Source organism: Otolemur garnettii, unplaced genomic scaffold (genome assembly GCF_000181295.1).
Source record: "Otolemur garnettii isolate 467f Iridium unplaced genomic scaffold, OtoGar3 scaffold00002, whole genome shotgun sequence".
Lineage (NCBI taxonomy): Eukaryota > Metazoa > Chordata > Mammalia > Primates > Galagidae > Otolemur > Otolemur garnettii.
The window spans coordinates 14,011,507-14,030,908 of record NW_003852397.1 but is presented as its reverse complement, the minus strand read 5'-3'; the positions used below and the strand labels follow the sequence as shown (position 1 = coordinate 14,030,908).

At 39.6% G+C, this 19,402-nt stretch overlaps 1 protein-coding gene across 2 annotated transcripts in view; it reads right to left on the bottom strand.

Annotated features, from left to right (window-relative positions):
* SLC35F1 (solute carrier family 35 member F1) overlaps positions 1-19,402 on the bottom strand; it is a 414,246-nt gene that overhangs the window by 42,564 nt on the left and 352,280 nt on the right. For both annotated transcript variants that reach the window (XM_012805345.1, XM_003781626.2), the window contains 3 exons: positions 7,445-7,604; positions 2,171-2,327; positions 233-285 (listed from right to left, as the gene is read on the bottom strand). In XM_012805345.1, the coding sequence (XP_012660799.1) occupies positions 233-285; positions 2,171-2,327; positions 7,445-7,604 (370 nt within the window). The remainder of the gene's footprint in view (positions 1-232; positions 286-2,170; positions 2,328-7,444; positions 7,605-19,402) is intronic.

Sequence of the window (19,402 nt, the reverse complement as noted above, 5' to 3'; positions counted from 1 at the left end):
ATAACTAATGGCATCTTGACGAGGATAATGGGCAGAAGCTCAATTAGGAAATATTATGAGTCATACAATTCCATCTGTGCAGGAGTGCCTAACACGACAAGAGAATCACATTTTCTCTTATCTACTGTTTGAAATCCCTTCCTTGTCTGTGCCTCACCCTCTGCCCACATCACTCTTCAGACAGATCTCTCAGGTTGACTGAAAACAGATCTCAGGTGAGCAAGCTCCTTACCTATTTGCCAGTCCCAGGGTACCTTTAACAGCTCCTTGTGCTCCATTATGGCTCTGCAAATTCAAAGAAAGCAGACCAGATGAGCAAGATTTGAATACACTCAGATTCCTTTTTCCTTCTCACTTATCAGATTTATACAAATAACTGAAGCAACCAATTGACTTTCAGAAAGAGCTTGGGGCCACTTGGAGGCAAGCCTATGGAGGCAGCCTGCGCTATCCCTGAAGGATTGTGAGGTGTGGCCTGCGCAGAGAGCTGTGCCAGGCGCAGTGCAGTTCCACCCTTCCACTGCCCTCCTTGCCCTGAAGTCTACCCACAGCCTTTGCTCCTGATCCTGCAGACGCTTTCTAAAAAGCAAATGGTGAGGTTCTGACAATTTCTGTGCTTGCAGATTTAATCCGTTTTCTGAACGAGTATTTACTAGGGAAGGGGTTCCCAAAGTTAAATGTACACAAAAGGCATCTGGAGAGCCATAAAAACACTATTTCCTGGGCTCCATCCCTAGAGATTCTGGGTCTGTAGATCGGCATGGGGTCTTGGATGCACATTTTTGGCAAGTTCTTAAGTGATGCCAGGCCTGCTGGTCATACTCTGAGAACCACTCTGCGGTCTAGAAGGAGACCAGGGGGCCAGGTTGGCACCACTCCCCTGGGCATTATTACTCTGGTTCCAGTGTGCCCTTACTGTATCCCATTTGCCAAACTCATCCTAATGCCACCTCCATTACGTTGGCAGCAGTGTCCCCCAAAGGGCGTGCTCAGCTCTAAGGGACTATAACGGAAGCAAATGAGTACTAGACCCCTGAACATATTTTTTGGACTCAAGAATAATAACTCATAAAAGGTGCCATCTATCTACAATATATAGGCTATGAATAGTTGAACCAGGCAATTCCTTTTCTTCCCACAAAGCTGAAGCAGCAAACTTGGGAACTTTAGAATGGCATCCTGCTTTCAAAATGAACCCAACACAAATCCTTCTGAGACAGTTTCCCATCTCCGTACCCCATTTGCTGTGTTTTTCACCAGTATCTCAAGATATTGAAATTTGGGGGGTGGGGTTTATAGAAAACACCTTATTTGCAAAACATGTTTAAGGTAATAACAAAATATTTTCTAAAATAATTTCAGACACTGAATCAATATAATGATAAAGTGCTTGCTCTGTAGAAGAGATTTGGGGAAATCACAATTGCCTGTTTATAGAAAGGGATTGGGTGAAATTAGATTTGAGGTCATACTATCATCCTTTACCCCTTACATGAGGCTAAAATCTATGGTTTTTACTGATGGAAAATTATACTTGTTTGGCATTTATTCTCTCAACAAATTCTCAGGCAATAGCCAGTTGTTACTTATATGTTTCAATTCGTGAATTTTTGCAAACCTGGTGCTTTTGACTTTTAGATGCTCAGTGAATGTCTGTGCTACATCTTCATTGTTTTAAGAAAAATAGAAATGCTAAATTCTAAGAGATGCCTTTGAAATGTGGTTCACTCTTGCACATCCATGGGAAATAAAAGAACACATTTGTAAAAGGGTCCTTTAATACTATCATTTTTTTTAGTGGTGGTTGTCACCACTAGAATGTTCCTTTGGGGAACTGCGACTTTTAGGCTTAGTTTTTCTACTTCTCTAAGTAATAACCCATTCACTGGTTTGGCAAAATCAGTGTACTCCTAATTTTTTTTGACAAATTATCTTGAAAGCCCATAAAATGTTTTATAACAATGTATCATAAACTTTTAAGTTTGGAAGAAATTTACTAAAAAATTTCTTTTTAATTGGCAGATATTGAATTGGCAGATTTCATAAGCCCTCTGTGCAAGAGGTTGGTAACTAGTTTCCCACCTTGATTTTTTATATCCCAAGGGCAAAAAATTGTATCACTAAGTCCTGATCATCTCTACTCTCTGAATTTCTTGTTCTTTTTACTCACAATTGGATTCCACTGAAAAATGCACCAAAGAGACCGATCATTCCCAGGAATTCCACTCGGCTCAGAGTTCGGATGATGTATTCTTCCCACACGTTAGAGATACCATAGAGGGTAGCTCCTCCTAAGACCAGGAGGTCCCCTACCAGCTTATTTTCCCCTGGGAACCAAAGAAACAGAGGGAAACTCATTAAAATGTTCTTAATAATCTGGCACCAGCAAATTCAGCTTCCTTTGCCTATTCTATTCTGACATTTAAATTTCAGAATGAGATTTAGTAGTTTTATCTGTGCTCTAGACATCTTCTGATGTAAGAAGCTTGCCTGCGTTGACACAGTTAGGTCTTCTGTAGCTGAGAAAGAGACCAGTTTCTTCCAGATGATACCCTCTATACAAAGCCCGGTGTCTTCTGTCTAGGTGAGTGTCGGTGAATATTGCTAATATGGGCAGTGTTTTATTTGCTCTAGGGCATGTCCAACAGTTTAGTGAACACGGTATAGAAAAAAGACAATCAGTGTGAATTTCCACCCTTTGCTCTACAGGGAGAGAAGCTGTAACAGGAGCAGTAAAAACTCCCTTTTAACCAGGGACAAAATGTATACTTGCTTAAAGAATGAGACTGAAGGGAATTATGGACTGAAAGTTTCAACTGTCCTTGAGTAACGTAAGAGTGGAAATATATGTAATCCACTATCACATTAATATTTTTCTTTTTTCATAAAAAATCTATCTGTTATAAATTTGATTTTGGTTGGTTTTGGTTTATGTCCAGTTTTTAATAAATAGCCCTGCTATTTCCTATAATGAGGGAAACTCTTCCCACTCCAGGAAGTGTGAAGCCAGCAAAAGAGGGGAGTAGAGACAAGCAGCGAGTCCAGCCTCACTGGTGGCCCTGCTTCCACGTGTCTCAGTCCTGGGCAAGTCAGTAGAGTGGGAGCTCAGCAGATATGCTGCCCTGGGCACTGGAGGTGTGGGCTGGGAAGGAGGCCCACTCCAGACAGATTCTAAGGATGGAATCAGCATAGCCTTGGCATTCCCAGGCTAGCTGGAAAATCTAGAACTGTAGACCTGGGTTCTCACCATTCAATGAGGAATACTGAGCATTTGCTAGGTAGTGGCCCTGGGTTCACAGGGAGTTAGTGATCCCTGCTCAGCAGGTGATCAGAGAACCTGATGAGACCTTGACGAGAAACCAGACATGGGAGGAGGTCCCTAGGAGCATCTTCTAGGGAAATCAAGGTTGCCGTGACAGAGGATGAAATCTTCGGCAACCCAATTCATCTTCTTCATGTGTCGGCTATAAAATAATGATGAATTTTTAATTTTAAGTAGTTCATTTGAGGAATGACCCATAAAATAAAACACATCTATAACAAAAATTATAAAATGATAATGAAACTGATTCAGTCTCCTTTCCCAAGATCAGAATCTTGTGATGACATGGGGTCATAATTATGATTATCAATTATTGTTGTACTGGTGAAGTGTGGAAAGGCTGCTTAATGAAATTAATTTTATATGAATGAATTCAGGAAAACTAAGTCATAATGGAATCTTTTAATCGAATGAGGGAAACATCAATCTTTTAAAAGTTCTAAGAAGACACACTGTTGGAGTGAATAGTCTCACCTGTGTTTTCCAAACTCCACATCTGTACAGTTACATCCTATTCTGATCACGGGTCTTTGACTATGAGAAATCTACCCACAAGTACTTTGAATCTTCACCAATTCAGTGATAAATATTGATAACAATAATATAATTTTGTGTGACCCTAAATTCAGAAGTATTCTCTAAGTTGTCAGTGACAATAAGATTAAATATTATTTATTGTAATTTCACTGGGAATTTTTTGGTCAATTTTAAAATCATTTGGAGTGTGTACTTACAACATATAGCATTTAAACATTTACTTGATTAAATATAATTAAATTAGAACAAAGTTTCATCTACTATATTATAAAATGAGGTGTTTGGTATAATGCAAAATGTAAGAAAGTACTAGAATGAATATTTTGTATCTAAGATTTGTATCTTATTACTGAAAGTTACAACATATTTCTCCCTGTATTTTATACAGTTAATGCAGTAGATATTTGACATGGTAGTAATAGTTTTTATATGATGTTCATGGGAAAACTTAAGCTCAGAAAATCTGTCATTTATGTGTGTATAAAACCATAATGGCTGATAATATTTTGCAAATTTGGGGTTAATAGGCAGATATAAAATTATGAAACGCCCATCCTACCCAATACTTCTCTTCCTTCTTGGAATCTCAATTATGGAAAAATATTAAGTGGTATAGCAGAAAGAATACCGGCTGGATTTCACCTCCGGGCCACGCAGTTTAGTAAAGATGTGCCTGTACACAAGTTTCTTATCTTCTCTGAGCCTTGATTCCTTCAGCAGCAAGAATGAAAATAAAACTTCTTTTTACAGTTAGGAGGATTAAATGAGATAATGTATGAGAACATTCCCGCCACCAGCGGGCACTCAACAAAAATGTCACCTTTACTTGGTTGTGTTTAATTATCTGGTTCCTTGAAAGTATTTTTTTCCTAGAAATACATATAAAATTGTGCCTAATAATACTAAATTGTTACGGGTGCCTAACATCTTTGATAAATAAAAGGTAAGATGCAGTGAATGTGTTATGGTAGAAAGAGAACATTATGAAGGAGAAGAAATATATTTTTTAATAAGGAGCTATTTTAATTGTTTTTTTATTCTTAATCCCATTATAACTTACTATAACCTTTCCCTTTATACCCATAAGTTTTCTTAGGACAATAGGAAAGTCAGAGGGTGGTATCTCTTTGGCCTCACTGAGTCATTTTTACGTACTCCAACTTCTGTTATAGTCTCAGGAGCTACCTCTGTCACATGTCGATTCCCCCACATATCAGTAAATGCAGAAATGCTCTTTCAGAAAAGCCCTATACTGCTGACATGGATGAAGCCAAGGCCACAAAGGGAATGCACAGATTAGGGTCACTGATTTCCAATGATACTGAGAAATTTGGACAAGACATCTTCTAAGTGAGTGCAAAAGTGTGGACACTTCCTATAGTGGGTATAGCTACATCTGGGACATGCACAGATTTGGAATGTAAGTGATTTTTGCCTCCTTCCCACTATAAATACCACTCCATAGGCTCCAAGACCAAGGTTGCCAGGCTGTGGGCTTGGCTGCCTTCTCCCCACCTCTGTCTATGGTGGGCAAACTTGCTGGCCACGTTTCATCAAAAGCATTATTCCTGACACATCATTCTGCACCTTCACGTTTATATTTTATATCTGGAGTACTTGATGCCATCTGAAAAGTTTCCTCTAGCTAGACTTGAATCAACATGAGAATTCCTGGATAGCTGATGAAGATACACACTAACAAAGTATAATCAAAACAATTACCTTACTGATAATGAAGTCAAAGACATTTTGAAAGGGTCAACCCCAACATCCTTGGAGACACAATTGTCAAAATCCCACACTAAGGTGAAACATTGCTTTAGCAATATAAAAAGGAGCAGTCAGATATTTTGCTTTCCTGTGAAAAGCTCTCGATATGGTGATAAGAATTACTATTGAGTTGGATGCCTGTAAAGTTCTGGCCAGTTCCTGCAGTATTTTAAAAAAGTTTTATGACCTTGGCGAATTAATGCAATAGAACTAACTCTACCATAAAAGTAAAAACAAATGGAATATTTTCGATAATGATACATGCCAATTTTAGGATTATATTGACCTCAAAACCAGTGTCTGTTTTTTCTTTGATAAAAATATTTTATATGATAGTTTAAATTGCTGTCCCTACTTTTATATTTGTATAGAGCTAAAGCTTATCCAATTGTGGTTTGGGGATGGGATCCTTTGGGATGGTCTTAAAACATCATACCATGTACTTGGGGCCCATTTCTGCAACACAGAGGTGTTCCACAATGATGGAGTTCAACTCAACTAATTCTTGGTGCTGCATATGTCACAAAACCAGTGACAGTGTGGATTTTAGAAAGATTCATGCGGATGGATGAAACACTACTCCAATATATTTTACCTGTTTGTCTACATTGTTTTAAAAAACTGATCACTTTAGAAAGTCCCTCAAATGGACTTATTTTCTTTTTCTTAAATCAGTCTACTTTTTTTCCATAATACTGCATTTGAAAGCAAGAAAACACTTTTTTACAAGATTAGTGAATACAATCTAGTGAAATCAGTTCGAGTTAGCTTAACATTCTAGGCTTACTTGTTCATATTTATCAGGACAATTATCTCCCCTGACTTTAGAATGCGAGTTGATGGCCAGGGAGAATGGCTGCTGTTCAGGAAGGCAGAGTTTCCGTGACTAAGTGTACAGGCTTCTGCTTTGTACAGTGCATGGAAAGCTGAAAAAGTGTAATTAAATTGGGACTTTTGAACAACTGGCCAGGTTAGACCAGATAAAAATACTATCTGATTAGTCCAAAGAGATGATCCATATTGAGATTATTATATTTAAAAAATTGGCCTTCTTAGTGATATCTATTGATATGCCATGGAACCAGCATCTCACAGAAGAAAATCTGGGAAGTCCTGGGGTATGTATTTTCATCTGTTTGCTGAGACAGGGACTGATGGTGTTGTGCAGCCTGTGTAACTCTGGAGCTAAGGCTATCTCTCTTTTGCTCTGTGTTATATCTCCAGCTCCCAGCAGATTGACAGAGGGAAAGAGGACTGCCCTGGAGACCAGGGACCCTGGGTTCCCTGGATTTGAGTCTCTGCTCTGTCAGCTCTGACCTTGGGCAGCTCACTTGGCTTGCATGGATCTTGATGTTCTAGTGTGTAGAATATAAAGGAGCTGACAAGGTAGCTTTTAGTTATAAAGTTCTATGGTGCAACATAAATGACATTGTGACTTCAGAAGACTTGGTTTCACAAAGAAAAGTGGCACAATTTTGACTCTTTATCATCTAATTTCCAGAAGAAAGGACAATTCCAAGAACTATCCCATTCCTGATATCAACAACTTTGGTCTTTCTTTTCTGTTCCCAGAGCTCTTCTGTTGAACATTTTGGTATGTTTTAAAGAACTGCAATGCTTTAAAAAGGGTTCTCTGGAAACTACCTTGGCTTAGCCCCCCCCCCCCCACCAAGCAGAATCACAGCAATCATAAAGCTTCACTTTACAGGTCTATTATTTAAGCTGTGATTGTTTCCACTCGACTGGGAAACTTCCATTTCTTGCCTTGGCTTCACCCAAAGAGGTAGGTAACCTGGTGAACATTCAGAGATTCACCTGCTCCCTGATGTCTTCCCACGAGCACATCTGCTCCCACCATGCAGCCCATTCCCAGGATGCAGACCACGATGCCGATGAAATGCACAGCCTTGTACCGGATCAGCAGGAAGAACCAGGAGAGCAGGATCACGACTGGGATCACAAAACAGTCCAGGAGCTGTCGAGAGGGAGGAAGATAAACAACAACAGGGTTTAGGGCGAAGCCTTCCATGTTAGCTCTGTAGAAAGGGCTGTGTGTTTTCCTTGTACCTGAGTTTCTGTGTAGACCCAGAATTGATGCAGTTAAAACAATCTCTGTAATACATGGAAATTAACTTAACTTTTCACTTAATTGTAAACATCCCCTTAGCCTTGAGAAGAAAGAGAGAAGGCAAATCTCCCCCAAGGCAGGCTGGTGGTGAAGAGTCTCCTGTCTCTACTGTGCTGGGGTAGCTTTGCCTCCTGCCTTCTTCAGAGCTGTGAGTGGCTCCATGGGAGCACCCGGGAGAATATTCTGAGCCATTTTAGAATGCCCTGCTGATTTGGGAATTGATCTGCATATGACACATACGAGTGCAGAGATCTAATAATGTTTTTTAAATTGTTAGAATTTAGACAAAAGTTGAATTTAATTTATTCCACATACTGTCTCCTACTACCAGTAAAAGTTAATCTGTCCATCACTCCATTTTTTCTGAAACAGGGTCTCACTCTGTTGCCCAGGCTGAAGTGCAGTGGCATGATCACAGCTCACTGCAGCTTTAAACCTCTGGGCTCAAGCCAGCCCCCTGGCTCAGCCTTTTGTGTAACTGGGCCAATAGGTATGTACCAACTTTCTCAGGTAATTTTTCAACTTTCTGTAGAGATAGAGTCTCTCTATATTGTCTAGGTTGGTCTTGAGCTGCTGGCTTAAAACCTCCTGCCTAGGCCTCTCAGAGAGCTGAGATTACACGCATAAGCCACCATGCACAGCCAATGTTGTTGTTAGGGTTTAAAAACTTTTTTTTTTTAAAGGAATAGGGCCTTTCTATGTCACCCTGGCTGGAATAAAATGGTATAATCATAGCTCACTGCAACCTAAAACTCCTGGGCTCAAGCAATCTTCCCACCTCAGCTTCTCAAAGTGCTGGTACTATAGGCATTAGTCACCATGCCTGGCATTTCACTCTTAAAACAAATTACTCTAAATATAGATACAAACATTAGTTATAAACGTTTACAAATACTTTTAATAAAACTGTTGTGAAAAAAATTTTTAAACAAAGATTGAGCAAAGTATAGAAAGCTTTGGTTTCATTTTTTATATATTTTACAAAAGTAGTAAGATTGCGTATGATGTAGAAGCCTTAAGAGCTGATGAGTCCACCCCAATCATGTGGAGAGACAATGTGACGAAATGAGAAGACTCTTGTGTCAGGAGCCAGAAGACCCTAATTTGAGTACCACGCCCCTCCTCCTATAGCTGTGTGACCTTACAAAAATCGCAAATTCAGAAAACCTCAATTTTCTATTAGTAGAATAAAGATAACAGCCTCCCCAAGTTTCCCCAAAGATTAGTGTGAAGCTCAGAGATAAAACATATCAAATATTTGTGAATTATGAGGCCCTCAATGCTGATCTGTAACCCTGCTTCCAAACACGTGCCCTGAGCACCAGAGCTGGTTTAATCTCCACCACACCATGGTAAGAGCTCTGGATAAGCTGTTTCAGGCAGGCTTTCCACATAGGACTTCAAATTCCATATACCAGATGAGAAATCTATGATTTGCCTAAATGCCTCATACAACTCCTTGCTAGAATACTAAACTGGCCCCTATCAGCCAGCACTCAACACAAGGGCTAAAGAAACTTAATGTACCTTTACTCTCACTGCCCACATCTTGTTGATCACCAAGTTCTGCCAAATCCATATTCCAAGCATCTCTCAATCTACTCACATTGCCCTCTCCCACTTCTGCCACGGAGACTAAGTGGGCATCCTCTCCTACCTGGCATAAGCCCTTCTTTCCTGCTTCAGGGCCTGTACTAATGTACTCTCCTCCCTTGGAATGCACCACCTTAATTTCTGAATTTCCTGTCTCCTTTTCCTCCTCATCAAGAAACACTTTTAGGGGGGTGCCTGTGGCTCAAAGGAGTAAGGTACCAGCCCTGGCCAAAAACTGTAAAAAAAAAAAAAAAAAAAAAAAGAAAGAAACACTCTTGGGGGACTGGGTACGGTGGCTCATGCTAGCCCTTAGGAGGCCAAGCTGGGTGGACTGCCTGAGCTCACAAGTTCAAGACCATCATAAGCCAGAGCAAGACCTCATCTCTAAAACTAGCCAGGTGCTGTGATGGGCACCTGTAGTCCCAGTTATTGGGATGCTAAGGCAAGAGGATCACTTAAGCCTGGGAGTTTAAGGTTGCTGTGAGCTGTGATGCTATGTCACTCTACCAGGGGTGACCAAGTGAGACTCTGTGTCCAAAAATAAATAAATAAATACATAAATAAAAAAACACTTTTGGATCCCCAGGCTAGGTCAGGTCCTGTTTGATGTGCTCCTTGCACCCTGCACTTTCCCCTTGTCATACAAACTAATTGGTAATATGGAAATGTTGGCATGAGGTCTGACTTTCCCATTTGTGTGAAGGTCCATGAGGCCAGAACTATAATCCCAGCACCCAGAATGTTGTTGGGCTCAGGAGCAAAGATTTTTAATGATCAGAAACATCAAAATGGCATCTCCAAGATTCATTATAGGCTGAAAAAAGTTTGCATATCTACAAAGCATCCCGAAGGTCGGAGGGGCTTCTTAGCTCTGTAAATAGCACTCAGAATCCTCTCTATTCCCAAAGCTTTTTGTGACCAGAGCAGAGCCACATGATTCTCTGTGCTCCTGTCCTCTCCTTTGCAAAATGAAACAAGCACTCAGAATAGTAAGCTGTCTCTGGGGTTGCAGTGAGATGGTAAGGTGAGGAAAGATCATGTGAATGCTAAGTGGTAATGTGATGGCTGGGGGCTGAGCCCAAAGGTCACAGCACTCCTCCAGGGGCCATGTGTGGCAGTCAGGGGTGTGGCAGGCAGGACTGTATCATACTACAGCACACAGTTGCCCACTGCAGTTAATCAGCAATGTGAGTTAATGATGCTACGTGATGTGGTAACGCACTCTAAGGCACGTTTTACAGCTAGCCTCTGATACTATTTAAGTATATTAGGAAATTTCGGCTGTCAGTGAAAATGTTCACCGGGCATAAAACAGTTGGTGTTTTGTGTTAAAAATTAAAAATGATTGAATCAAGTTGAAATGTTTAGCTTCACACTTCACAGTGGGGATTACCCGGCGCTGGAAGCCCTTGGTCAGTGGAACTGACAGTCTCCATTCCTGAATGATTGAGGGCAAACCAGGCCAACATCCAATCACTGGAGGGGGCTGACATGAGCCTTTTTGGTTCTTAGTGTCATTAGAAAACCCCAAACACACAGAGTCCTGAGATCTATTGTATTAATGGTTTGACTTGAACAATCCTTATATGTAAGTGTTAGGTGGTTCTCTAGGCAAGGGAAGGGGAAGAAGGTTTTGGAACATTTGAGCGAGGGGTGATTGGTAGTCAGCATCCAGTGGGGGCACCAGACTTACTGGCTGAATGACTTGAGGAATGGATGGACGTGCAGTATTACTCTCAGAAGAAACATTAAGATAATCAAGGCTGACAAAGTTATTTGGGGTGAGATAATTCTTCATTTTGCAAGCTCCCCATGCTCTCTGCAGGGTTAGTACTGTTCAGTCCAGACCATTAAACACTGCTACACATTTGCAAAGGCCCCTGGAGGGCAGTGTCTCCCCAGTTTAAAGCCACTAAGACCCCTTTATTTAAAAGTCGGGGGGGGGGGAAGTTCCCAAGAGGTGAAATGATGTGCTCGAGGTCACGCAAGTTGGTAGCATCAGCGGTGGTTACATCATAATGAATTTTTTGAACAATATTTTAATGAAGGTAAATGACAGGAATATTTAATTGCTACAGCTGGAGTTCTCACCATGGCATCTGTAACTGTAGAAAAGAAACTGTTTGGCACAGTAAATGGACTATTATTTTTTGGTGATTTTTGCCTTCAGCCTTGCCCCCGGGGTCATGTCATATAAAATGTACTGACAAAATAATTTCCTAGTAGTTTTCTGGCAGCTTAACTCCTTAGCAAAGTGGTTATTAGAGTAACAAAAAAAAAAAAGAGAGAGAGCCATTATAATAGATGCCTACAACTGGGACTGTTAAAATAAAATGAAAAAAAAAATCTCTAATTCTCTCATTAATCTATGTAGATTTTTCTTTGCATATATTTTCTATCCAAAAGGAATTATAAAATATCAGTACCAAAAAATAAACAACTGAATATCATTGCATAACTATTTTATGCTCCAAAAAATCTCAGACTTTTAAAAATACTTTAGAAAGTTTTTTATTATTATATTTACACAGCATTTTCCCCCTAAGAATTTATATTAATTTTACTCTCCTTATGTCACTGATCCTCAGATACATGCCAGAGAAGTCCTTGATCCCCACGTCTAATTTGATTGATAGAGACACTGACGCACCCCACACAGAATGGCTGGAGCAAATCCTCTAAAGCTGTAGTCCCCAACACCTGAGTCATGGACGGTACCAGCCTGTGGCCTGTTAGGAACCGGCCACACAGCAGCAGGTGAATGACGGAGGAATCAGGAAAGCTTCATCAGTTTTTAAAGCTGCTCCCCATCTCTGGCATCACCACCTGACTTCACCTGAGCTCCGTCCACCTCCTGTGAGACCAGGGGCAGCATTAGATTCTCATAAGAGCATGAACCCTCCTGTAAACTGCTCATGTGAGGGATCTAGGCTGTGTGCTCCTGATCAGAATCTCATGCTAATGATCTCAGAGGGAGATGTAATGCATTTGAATCGTCCTGAAACCATCCCCTCCTCCCCTGTGGGTGGAAAAATTGTCTTCTGAGAAACTGGTCCATGGTGCCAAAAAGCTTGGGGACCTCTGTTCTAAAGTCATGGTGATGGCACCAGGATTATTATTTGGAACTTGTAGTTTTAAATAACAATTACAGTTGGTCACAGTCAGTTTACAACAACAGTTTGTAAAGCGCATGTTATTTTTGTGTTAGATTAAGTAAATCTTTATTTATAACAGCCCTGTATGGGAGTTGTGATTTGTACCCATTTTATAAACAAGAAATCTGATGGTCCAAGAGAATAACAAGCTAGTAGTAGATTAGGGCTAAAATAGCCTCGGGACTCCTAGATCCGAGTTTAAGTGCAGCTTCCAAAAATTATTTAAATAAAAAAGTCTGTGAGTTTGCACAGTTTTTAAGACAACAGCAGACAGTCCACATTTAATAACATTAAAGTTTAAATATTTAAAGAGGGGCCAAAAAACGTATATGCATTTTAAGAAAGGAAAAAGCTGTGTTAAAATTGTAATACTGAGCCCTTCATCTGGGGGGTGTGCTGTACACCCTTACATTGTGCACATCAGGAAGGGCTCTACTACAACTTGAACTTTACCTTAGAAATGAGAACAGTATAATCTAATCATTTGTACCCTCATAGTAATCTGAAATAAACAAATAAAATAGTAATACTCCATATATGCTGATAACAAAAGAGGACCACAAGTTGAACACTTCTTGAAATTGCAGAAGACAAGTATGACTAGAGTGTTACAATTTTAATTCAGTGTTTTCCTTTCTTAAAATGTGTGTGCATTTTTTGGCTCCCCTGCATGTAAGTGTGTGTGTGTGTGTGTGTGTGTGTGTATCCATATAGGATGCCTGCTCTATCATTAGCCTTTTTCCTCTCTCTCTCTCCTTTTTCTTTTCCACTTCAGCCAATCTCTGACCACCTTATCTTTGCTTGCAGTCTTCAATGATACTTGGTCACACCCTCTCCTATACACACACCTCCCATCCCTTTATGACAATTTTCACTCAAGCTTCCTCTTCCTTTGGATTTCCCCTCCATTGCCAGCACTTCCCAGATCACTTCAGCCAGACACCCAGCCTTGGCTCACAATGCCTGGTGCATACTCTTCAGCCAGACACCCAGCCTTGGCTCACAATGCCTGGTGCACACTCTTCAGCCAGACACCCAGCCTTGGCTCACAATGCCTGGTGCATACTCTTATGAAGATGGCACATCTTTTATGTACATCAGTGAAATCTGCTTTCACAGACTGCCCAGGCTCCTTAGAGCTGGTGAGTATTGCCTATTGCATGCTAAGTTTACAGAATATTTTCCAAGTCGTTGGTCCATGTAAGTTCACAGCTCCATGTTTGGGATGCAGGGAAAGGTACAGGCCCTGGAGCAGCTGTATGGGGTAGAGGTGCGGCTGGCTCCCCTTAGTAATCCTACCAGGGGCACAGGCCCTTCTGCAGGAGACACGGGCACACGAGGGCATGACAGGATGCCCCAGCTACTGAGTGGTGGGCTGTGGAGGGCAAGGAGAAGCAGAGGGAGGATGTTAGCTGGGATGGTGGTGCTCCTGCCTCACCCTCACCCAAGTGGGATACCAGCAGGTACTGTCCCCCAAGCCCAGGGAGACTCCAAGAGGACAAGCTCCCAATGCCCACGGGAGCCTTGCCCTCTTTCTTCTCTATTTCCCTGGCTCTTTGCTGCTCAGCCTCTCCAAGTGCTATCAGGGCCAGCTGCACACTGAGGGAAGTGCAGTGTCTGGCTGCTCAACCGCCCCACACCCGGGGCTTGGTTCACTCCAGCACCTGTGTTCATTGGCCTTAAATTCTGCTCATCTGTTAACTGTTGGTCTGACAATGTGCACTTTGATTTAAATTTTCTACAACGAAAATGTGTTGAATATAAGCATATGTGTGTGCATATGTATATATGCTTATATATGTATATAAAGGGTCTTGGTTCAAAGAAAAAAGTTTCTGTATGTAGATGAAATTTCAACAAGCCCAAATCCAAGAAGGTATTAGGGAAATATTGGACCATTCTGCAAAAAAACACATTTTTATCAACTAACAATAAGTCTAAAAAAGCTGAATTTTTTCATCAATCAGAACAAGAGAAGCCCTCTGGTCTAGTGGTGTTTTGAGAGCGAAAACAGGGCCAGGTATGATACTGATAGGCTAGTGAGGTATGAGAACATGGGTGAGGCTGTTGGGCTTTATGTCATTCTGAAACACATCATGGGGACAAGCTTGATATTATTTGCCTTATTTAATCACTTTGCATCCATTTTGACAGTCATGTAGCACAAGTGCATTTAACTATCATAGCCCCCCCCCACAAAAAACCTGTCTCACCTCTACAATTTCATGATAGCTCAATGAATTCCATGCTTGTGCAATGAAATTTTGTGTAAGTCAGAAATGTTGTATCATCGTGATCATCTAAGCGCTAGTTGGCTTCAACCAGGCAAGTTACCAAAGTGACTTGCAGAGTTTTATCACCTGTGTTATACTCAGAAAGATCTTACAGAGACATAGACACATACCAACTAAAATCATTCACAGACAAAGGCATAAATATGGATGACTAAAGTTAAAGGGATAACACTTGCATCTTACAGAAGAAATAGGTTAAATAAAATTAGTGGAATGGCAAGTGAGGAGGTCACAGGAGGTGCAGAAATAGAGAAACAGTAAAGCCAGAAAAAGTGAATCCTTTCATTCAGCTGACGTTTGTTGGGTATCTGCTAACTATCAGGGGTTGAGTGGAGACAACAGAGAATATACAGATGAACAAGCACCCTTTCTTCTCTCAGGAAACTCAGCATCCAGTAAGAAGATACTGGATTCTTTTCATTATTAAATCTTTGTTATCTAGAGTGCTTTATACGGAAACAGCTAGGTTCTGTGATAAGGTAGGTAAAATTGTCCCTGCACTCGAGGGACTCCCAGTCTAGATAAAGACACACAGAGGACAGCTACTTTTTTTTTTTTTTTAATCCTAAGCCTGTAATATAAACACCTCGTCATGTCATTAGCTCAGTTTTTTGATATGTAATTCACGTATCATGAAATTCACCCTTGAAAGTGCACAATTAAGCGGGTTTGACTGTATTCATTGAGTTGCTCAGGCACCACTATCAATTTCAGAACATTTCCACCGCTCCCCCTGAAGAAACTGTATCCAGTAGCAGTTACCAGCTACTCAGCATTTTTCCCTGTCCCCACCCACTGGCAACCACTAATCTACTTTCTGTCTATCTATTCTGCATATTTCATATAAATAAATGGGCCATATACTGTTGGGCCCTTTGTGACTTGGTTCTTTCACTTACCATGATGTTTTCATGACTCAGCCACGTTGTAGAATTTATCACTACCTCATTCATTTTTATTGCAGAATAATATTGCATTCTTTAAATATGTAGGTAATTATGAAATATTTGAGATACACAAATAATCAAGAAATGTAAGATCTGTGTGAACAGAAACAAATGAAGCCCTCCCAGCAGCACTGATAAGCTGAGAGGATGAAACTTGACTGTGTGAATCAGAAAGGATGCTGCTGACTGTTTCTTGGAAGTGAAATAATGGACCATAACATAGTCTGTCTCGAAACTTTTGTAGTGACCTGGGTATAACAGGTTTTACTTATCCATTCCTCAGTTGATGGATATTTAGGTTGTTTCAACTTTTTGGCCCTTGTGAACAGTACTGCAGTGAACATCTGCAAACAAGCTTTTACGGGGACTTGCTGGGTCATATAATCATCCTGGGTTTAACATTTTGAGGAATTGCCAGACTGTTTTCCTAAGTGGCTACACCATTTCACAATCACACTAGTGGTATACATGATTTCTATTTCTCTATATCCTTGTCAACATTTGTTATTAATAATTTTTTTAGATTTTAGCTATCCTACTGGTTATGAAGTAGTATCCAATGATTTTTCTTTGTATTCTTCTAGGGATTAATGGTATTAAACATTTTAATATGCATATTAGCCATTTTATATCTTTGAAAAAATGTCTATTCCTATTTTTGCCTATTTTTAAATGGGGTATTTATAAATATTCTTAATACAGTACTTTAAAAATCATTTTTCTATTTTTAAGTGTTTCATTTATTCTTAGTTCTTCTTAATTATAAACAATGCTTCAAACACTAAACCGTTGCCTGTATCTCTGAATAGTCCTCGGGGTAAATCCCTGGCTATGAAATTTCAGGTTTAAAGAGTATAAGCTTTTAAAAATTGTTATCACATACTGTCAACTTCTCCAGGAACTCAAAAGCGTATGAATAGTCTTACTGTACTCTTGTCAATTTACATACTATTGTTTTTAAAATTGCTAATTAGTATTACAAATGAAATTTCATTATTGTTTTAAACTTATGTGATGACTGATGAAGCAAAATCTTTTGAATCTGCATGTTTATATTAATTACCTATCTTTCTCTTGGGAAATATCACTTCATGCATACGCTAGCAGGCTCATTTCCCTCTAATAAAGTATCAGTATTATTACTGCTACATAAATAATTTCTATATTAAGGCTGTTAGACTTTTGCTATATTTGTTGAAAATGTTTTCGAAAAATTTTAGGGGGTTATTTATAAGCTCATTTTTTAGAAATTTCTGCTCTCTTCCAAAATCAGCTAAATGGTCAGCTATACGTTCTTTTAGTTATTTATGATCCCTTTTACCATGTAAAAATTTAATTCACCTGGAATATTTTGTTGCATGAGATTAAGTTACTATCTAATTTAATTTTTTCTTTTTTTTTCTTTATTAAATCATGACTGTACTTCAATGGATTTTTGTGGCATATGTTGAACAATCTGTCCCTCTCTTTTTGGTCTGTAACATTTTCTCTGGGGTGTATTTCATATACTATATTGAGATTGATTTGGGGGCCCTATTCTGTAGCGTATTATCGTCAACAGTGTCATGTGGATTTAATTGCTGTAGCTTTACAAATGCATTTTTAAAGTCATCTAAGGCAAATTGGTTTTCATTATTCATTGTTTTCAACATCATCTTAGCTATTCTCATCTGTTTTTTCTTTCAGTCTTTGTTTTTGCCCCTTAAAAAATCCCTAGGGATTTCAGGGGCCTTTCACAATATTCATTCTCTCATCGTCAAATGTTAAATAAAGACTTTGGGGGCAAATCTATATCTTCTTCTAAACTCCTACAGGGCTTCAAATGAAATTTTGAATTTGGATATTTACATTTATTGTAGTTGCTGGAAGATAGAGGCTATAAATTACACTTTCATAAAGGGCACTGTGATACTGGTGTCAGATAAACATGAAAGCAGATTTTTACTGCTTGAATTAATCAAAGCAAAGTGAAGATCATCGCATAGCATTTAAATGTCATTTCTTAGCCTAGAAACTTTTTCCTATGAGTTGATTATGCAAAGTTTCACCAAAAGATCCAAAGTATAAACAAAATTCTTAATTTTGAAAAGAATGAGTAGCTTGGCCTGGAGGTGCAAGAAAAGGCCAATAACCTACTTCTTTCCATAAAGAAGGATCTGATTTTTACTAAAAGATCAAATTTGTAACTTAGATTTTTCCTCTTTCAAAGAGTTACTTTAACTCATGAAAAAAAATCAGAGTGTCATAGTTAGTATATCATGGTATTTTGTTTTCTGACTTAGATGGTCTGTAACACGGATGAAGATGGCGAGGAAATCTAGGTAATTAAGATGGGAAAACTTCTCTTCAAATTAAGAACAAACATTTCAGGAAACCTCTCTAGCGTTCCCATTTTGTAATAGAAACTCCAAAACTTAGCAAGGCATGTTCTTTCTCTTTAACTTATGGCCCTTAACTTCCCTCATTAAAGCAGAATACAGCATTATGTTTACATTCTGATAAAATATCTATGTAGAGTCTGGCTATCTTTTGTGTCTAACATGCTACAGGTACTCTTTTCTTCTTTACTATTGGATGCTGTGCTCCAATCACTACATTTCCTCTCCTCTAATTGGCAGAAAATAATGGCATGATCCATTTGACATTTGAGTTTTGTAGGTTAGATTGGCTGGATTTTGGTAATTTCACATGATTGACCTAAAAAGACCCAAGGAACTAAATGGAGATCAAATGCCAGCTGTGTTCATGTTGGATCTGGATGGGAGAAGGCAGTGTTGCCTCCTACCTCCCACTCTGATTTAACTTAGCCTAAACTTTCTTAGGTAGGTATCCTGGGTATAACGGTCATCAGGCTTCGGATCCTCTTTTGGGATCTTTCTAGTAAGGGGCCGTCCTTAACAATCTATAAAGTGGCAAAAATGAAGAATTCTGAAGACACTCCCCCCCACACACACCTTTTGATTTTCTGTTAGGGCATCATGACCCCACCAAGTTGTAAAGTCTTGAACTTGACATTGATGTTAGCTACTTCCTGTTGAGGCACATTAAGGAAGGAATGGAGAGGGGGAGTTGTCTCATTATCTTAGCTTTGGGAAAGGAATGGCAGCCTTCCCTAACTTGGGAGGTACCTTGAGAACAGAGGGCATCCCTCTACATTCCCTTTGTACCATGCTTGGTTGAGGTGGCACACACATTTTCATGTTAAAGTTTGTTTCTTCATTAAGGATCTATATACCATAATGTTAGACATAAAAATCTTGGGAAGGAGAAAACTCAAAATTGACAAAAATAAGATGTTAACAGTGGTTATCTTTGAACAGGATAACTGAATCTTCACCACCTCATGGTTGTGAATTCTCTGTGGTTTCCATATTTCCCCTATTGAGCACATACAGATGGTCCCTGACTTAGGATGGTTTGACTTACAACATTTTCAGGATGTAACCCCATCATAAGTTGCAGAGCATCTGTACTGCTTTCAAAATATATAAAACAACACATGTTACGAGTGTAAAAATCTACAAGATCAGATCAGTCTTTTCAAGGGAGGCTGGTGGTTTATAAAAAAATTTTGAAAAAAGACCAACTTCTCCCATTCCAGTAGAGAATAATGAGGTGACCTCCTCCCTCCCTCTACAGCTGCCTGCCCAGAACAG